The 6000-nt window shown below is 47.0% G+C and overlaps 1 protein-coding gene across 2 annotated transcripts in view; it reads right to left on the reverse strand.

Moving 5' to 3' along the window:
• Nucleotides 1–4115, reverse strand: part of PRKX (protein kinase X-linked) — a 60777-nt gene extending 56662 nt beyond the window's left edge. Inside the window, exon 1 of one of the 2 annotated variants that reach the window (XM_039550128.1) lies at nucleotides 3742–4115. In XM_039550128.1, coding sequence (XP_039406062.1) covers nucleotides 3742–3925 — 184 coding nt within the window. In that variant the 5' untranslated portion in view covers nucleotides 3926–4115. The remainder of the gene's footprint in view (nucleotides 1–3741) is intronic. The other variant, XM_039550124.1, reaches the window with a different exon arrangement.
• Nucleotides 4116–6000: the final 1885 nt, after the last annotated feature.

Here is a 6000-nt window from a genome sequence, read left to right on the forward strand (position 1 = left end):
CGCTATGGAATTCATTGCACTTTGAAAAGTGGGCAAGAAACAGATCTCAGAGGAGAGAGGGCAAGAAAAAATTTGTCATCTTTCTCCTCCTGGTTCTCTTCCTTCTACCTTTCCTATTACCATGCATTTCAATTGGGAATGTAACACTTCTCCCACCTTCACCTACTCAAAAGTGAAGAAGTACCTTCTGGTTTTCCTGTATTACTTATTCTAGCTTACCTGAATTACTTTTTCATTATGGCATAATTAAAAATTTAGCATCTCCATTTCACGATACGTGTCAGGTGTCCAACTGCAGGCACTCTGGCATCTGGAGCAGGAAGGTTGCCCATATTAAATGCTCAACAAAACCAAGGATGATTCACAAACTATGCCACTAGTGTTCAGAGTCTCCCTCTTTCACTGACCAGACCAACAAGAAGTTTGAAATGAGTTCAGATAAGCATGGCCCATGAACTTTCAATGAACATGGTGGTCACGGCATATAAATTTTTGCTTCTGTACAGCACAGAACTAACTCAATCTTGGCACAGTTGAGCATGTAAATTCACTGAGATTCACAGAGTATTTCAGCCTGGCCTGAACAGCAGTTTCTGAGTGTGCTGAGCAAACATTTGTATTTCAACCTCTTTTGAAAGGAAAATTAATTCAAAACAACCAGGAGGACAACCAGGCACCTTCAACAGCTCCAGAGCAAGAGTGTTCAACTTTCATATAAAAAGACTAGTTAAAAAACCCATACACTTCAAAGGTTCAAAGACACATTTTCAACCCCTCAGGAAGTACCCTTAAAGAAATATTTTTCCTGTTTAACTTCTCTTAGTGCCAGAAATCAGTATGTGCCCCAGTCTTGTGCCCTCCCCAAAGCCGTGACTCCACTTTATCAACTAAGCATTAAGGAAGTCCACTTCAAAGCAAATCCAGACTCTGCTCCAATTGCCTTTTAACAAAGGGCCCACAAACAACCAACAAAAGTTGAGTCCTGAGATGTTTGGGGGAGACAAATGTCCCCTGAATCGTTATGCTAAACTGTACTTCCCTTTTGCCCTTCCCACCTTCACAATAAGCTCTTTGCTAAACCAGGCACAGCAGAAATCACAGAAAACCCATGCAATCCAGCCTGCATTATGGCAGCCAGGTTAACAGAGAGATTTTAATTCTCTGAGACTATGAAGGATACTTAAAACAGTAGTTGCTATATTCAAAGCAGGTATTCAACTGTTGGGTTTTTTTACATGGATTTTATTGCATCCTCAGAGAGAAGCTGGATAAAGTCATGGATGACTACAATCTCACAGACACCAACATACTCTGTTACCTTAAATATTACTCATAAACAGCTGCAAGAACATGGAACTCACCTCCCTATTCTGACACTTTCTCAAGTTGATAGCTTCCACAGCCATAACTATTTCTAAGCCTGGGTATACCTACAAGCAATGATTCTAATAAATGAGATACCAGAACTTCCTGTTATGTAATTTTTGGGTATTTCCCCTCCCATCTCCAATTATCTCAGAGCACACAGCCTTCAAGAACATCAGCACAAAGAAAATGGTTATCCTTACCAGAGCAGTCAAATTGCGGACAACTCTAAATTGCTGTAGTGAAACTGATGACATTAATCCCATCTATTTGTGCGGGGAGATCAAAATGGTGGATAAGGTAATACAGACTTAAACCACTGCTAAAAACAACTCTAAATATACTCTTTCAGTACATGTGATATAAATCTACAGTTTACTTAACTAACTGAATTTAAAAACTTAAGCCAAGCAAAAAAGTTTCTCAGGCTAAACTACACATCTACTCTACTACCCTGCAGTATTTTGCTTTATTTGATTTAACTTGCAGCCCATTTAAATCAGGACTCCAATGCAGCATGTTAGTAGGTGCACACAGAGCAGCGCAACCTCACACAGACTTACTGACTCAGATCCCAGATGCACTACAGAAGCATTAGCAGGGCACTGCATCGTTTATAAACTCGGCCACTCAGAGCAGGTATTCACGTGCTCAGTTTCAATATCGCTTTGAGGCTGCTATATTGCTTCCTGGTCAGGAGCAAGACCCTCTCACAGACTTCTACTGAAGCACAAAGGTATATCTTAAATTCATTTTTCATCAACTTACAACAAGCCAGCTCAGTTTCTTTGACAAGGTAAGGCCTTGTGCAGTTTCATTCCTTTCCAGTTTTGCATTTTGTCTTTATTCTCTCTATAAAACGACTAATGACACAGTTCAAAAGAGATGCAAAGAATGGTCATCTTTTCAGACAAAGCTATTACAGAAAAAAGAAAAGAAAAAAATCAAGCTGGGAAAGTCAGAGAATGAAGGGAGACTATGTATTCTGTCAGTGCCTTGACAGGCAGCTATCTCCTCCTTTTACCTTTTATTTCCTTCTTTGTAACTTCATAACAGGCAGTCTCACTTTAAGCCTCTCTTTAAATCCTGTGGAATCACAATTTTCCCTTTCCATAGCCTCTAAAGAGCATCTTAAAGAACACTCTAAAAAAGGTATACAGTATAAAGTTGACACCAGGATTATTTCCACATTTCTTCACTGGCCTCAGGAATATTTTCGTGAGTACTATGTCTTCTTTCAAAATTACTGTTTTTCTGCAATCTGTATTTCATTTGAAGTCTTAATCTGTAACTTCATCCTTAAGTGATGACTACTGTATCCACATGGTCATGATGTAATGAAGAAAATCAACCACTTCTGGAGGAAAAAAACCATCACAACCCTTTCAAGAAGTCTCTTAATAATCTCAAATAATTTATCAGTAAAATGTCTGCCCACGTTTCAAACTGGAATATTATCTCAAAACACGGCGCACTTCAAGAGAAGATAATGTGTTATTCACTGATAACAACACTCTTGGGCCTTTCCAATTCAATTTTTAAAGGCATCAACTTCACTAATAAAGGGTTTCTATCATACCTTTTTGGCTGAAGAGAGCTTAGGGGAAATTAAGATTTGCATCACATTATTTACTGGAGTAAATCTATCCATAATGATTTCACAGTCCTATAATGAAGAAGTGAATAAAACTTCATGTAGTTGAACATAAAAGCTTTTAAACCAGGTGCGAAAACCTTCTACCAAAATTCTACACACGCAAAGCATCTTTGTATCAATATTCAGGGCAACAGCATGACGCGGTTTTGACATATGCTCAGCTGCATTCGGCTAACCTGTCTGATCTCTTCCTGGCCCGGCAACTAATTTATATGATGAATTTTTAATCATGATGCAGGTAAATGAAGTTAAACCAGATAAACGAGGTTTTATACCAAAAGGTCTTTTAGCTTCAGCAGTGGCAGTACTCATCTCACAGACAAGCTAAGCCCAGGTCCGGGTACAGGCTTGCTCTACCGCAGATCCCGCAGCCAGAGCCAACGACATGGCAGCACCGGGGCCATACAATGCCCACAGCCCCGCAGCGCGGCTCCCGAACCGCGCCGAGGCTGCGGCGCGTCCTCCTCCTCCTCCGCCTCCCACAGCCACCTACAGCCACCCCCAGCTGCCCTCACACCGGCCAGCGGTGGCGCGGCGCGAGGAAAGGGAGCGGGGACGGGGGAGCGGAGCGGGGAGGCGGAGAGAGGAGGCGGAGAGAAAAAAACACAAAAAAGAGGGCGCTGGGGAAGGGGGCCGCTGGCTATTGGGGCACCACCTCCCGCCGGGCACGGTCATAGGCATCTCGGCAGCTCCTTTGTTCCCCTCCTTCCCGCACTCACCCACGGTGGCCAGGGTCTCCAGGTCCTCCAGCTTGTAGGAAACGGGCTCGAGTGCGGCGGGCGAGCCGGGACCGGCGGGGCTGGGGGCCGGCACGGCGGGCTGAGGCGCGGCCACTCCCGCCGCCGCCGCCTCGCCGCCGCTCTTCGCCCCCATTTTGGCCTTGGCAGCGCTGAAGGCGTCCATGGGGCCGAGCAGGCGCCCCGCGGCCGCTCAGCGCATGGAGAAGGGCGAGAGGAAGGGGGAGGAGAGGGAGCGGCGGGGACGCAAAGTTTCAGTCTTCAGCAGGCGGGGTGGCTGCTCCCCAGGGTTGGAGCCCGCTGCCGCCTCTGAGGGGGCGCGCAGCCCTTCAGCATCGCGGCCGCAGCCGCCGCGCCGCCCGCCGGTGCCCGCAGCAGGCAAGGACCGCCGCGCAGACAATGGCGAGGGTGCGCCCAGCCGCGCCACACGCGGGGCGGAGGGCGGGGTTTGCCGCTGCCGCTGCGGCACCGTCCCGCTGAGGGCTGGCGGGGCGGGGAGGGGCCGGGGGAAGCGCGGCCCCGCCACACAGCGGGAGCGTAGCCCTCGCACCCTGCCGCGGGCACGGCCCGGGACCTTGTGACAGCCCCGGTGCTCTCTGCTCGTCCTTTCCCACCCTGCGTCCCGCCCGAGGGGCAGCGCGGCGGGGCTGCGGGGAAGGGGGTGGAGGGGGGTGGAGGGGAGTGCCGGCGCCTGCCGCGCCTGCCCCGCGCTCCCTCAGTGCTGCAGGGGCGCTTGGGACGGTCCCGTCGCTCCCCGCAGAAAGTTAAAAATGAGCGGTAGAGCCCTTGCGAAGCGGCAGCCGGGCCCCCCTCGGCTGCACAATAACAGCCCTGCGAAGAGCCGGTCGTTCCCCTCGCGTGGGAGCGCCTGTTCCAGTAGCTCCCCCCGCACGTCCCAAAGGATTTGCCACGCCTTATTTTACACCCCGTTTCCAAGCAGGTGTGGCTTCCGCACCGTCCACAGGCCGTCCGCGTCCCCTGCTCCAGCCCGCAGGGTATTCGTGTGGCTGGGGATGGCTGGCGGGAGTGCTGGGCTGCGCTCGGCCGAGGCAAGGAGGCACCCGCCTCATGCAGCAGCAGCAGTGGAGTACCGAATATAGCTCCGTCCAGAGCAGCCAAGAAGCTGTTGACGATTATGCTAGAAGACAGGGCAAATTGGTGTGTGAACCAAGTCACGGTAAAGCGTACGCATCAAAATTGGGAATGAGATCCTGATTTTTTTCATGCCTAGGTCTGGCCCAGTTTTACCCTGTTCACAGCTCCTACCCTATGCTCTAGTGAGCAGGATATCTGCAAAGCTGATGCGTAAATCAAGTCACACAGGTGGCGTTTGGCATCTCCTTTTTATTAAATGTGACATCATGAGAATTAAAGGCTTATTCTTTTTTGTGTGGAGTAGGTTCAATAATAATGAGGAATAATTGTGCATATACAAAAAATGAGTACAAATATATAAATTGTTTATAAGAATTAAAAATTTATGTACATTTATCCTGAAATTTAAGGCATCCTTAGAGTGCAATTTATCGTCGTAGTATCAGAGGATATAACATGCACTTTTAGCTTGTTGACATGAAGAGTTATGAATAATTTGGAAAAGCGTTAGGTCATCTCTGCTTCCTGTCAGCCTGTGAAGTCACCAGTCAAGGAGGATGATATCGCTTCTGCTCCAAAATTTCGAATTTTATTTGTAAACTGTTTGGAATGCAAGTTTTGCATTTCTATTTTTGCTTTGCTACTTTACTTCCTTTACTACTTTACTGCTTTACTTCCCTTTGTGCTTCTTCACTGTGAGGTTGACTGAGCACCAGAACAGGCTGCCCAGAGAGGTTGTGGAGTCTCCCTCACTGGAGAGATTCAAAAACCATCTGGATGCAATTCTGTGCAATGTCCTCTGGAATGACCCTGCTTGAGCAGGGAGGTTGTACCAGGTGACCCACTGTAGTCCTTTCCAACCTTACCTATTCTGTGACTATGTTTTGTACATTGTATACCAGATTTACCGTGATTTAGGCCTTGAATGATGTATTTTAGAGATTCCTTAAACTCTAAATTGGAAATGTCTTGGCAAGCTGTAAATTTAATTCCTGTTTGATAAAAAGGTACGCAAACCAACAAAGCTCTTTCAACAATAACTGAAAATGTTGTTTAAGATAGCAGTTTGAAAAATAAACATTAAAACTTTGAAGAAATCTCAGTGTGTATAAAAATGTAACTTCGTTTTTTTAGCCAAAGAATTGC

The sequence above is a fragment of the Corvus cornix genome, chromosome 1, assembly GCF_000738735.6.
Source record: "Corvus cornix cornix isolate S_Up_H32 chromosome 1, ASM73873v5, whole genome shotgun sequence".
NCBI lineage: Eukaryota > Metazoa > Chordata > Aves > Passeriformes > Corvidae > Corvus > Corvus cornix.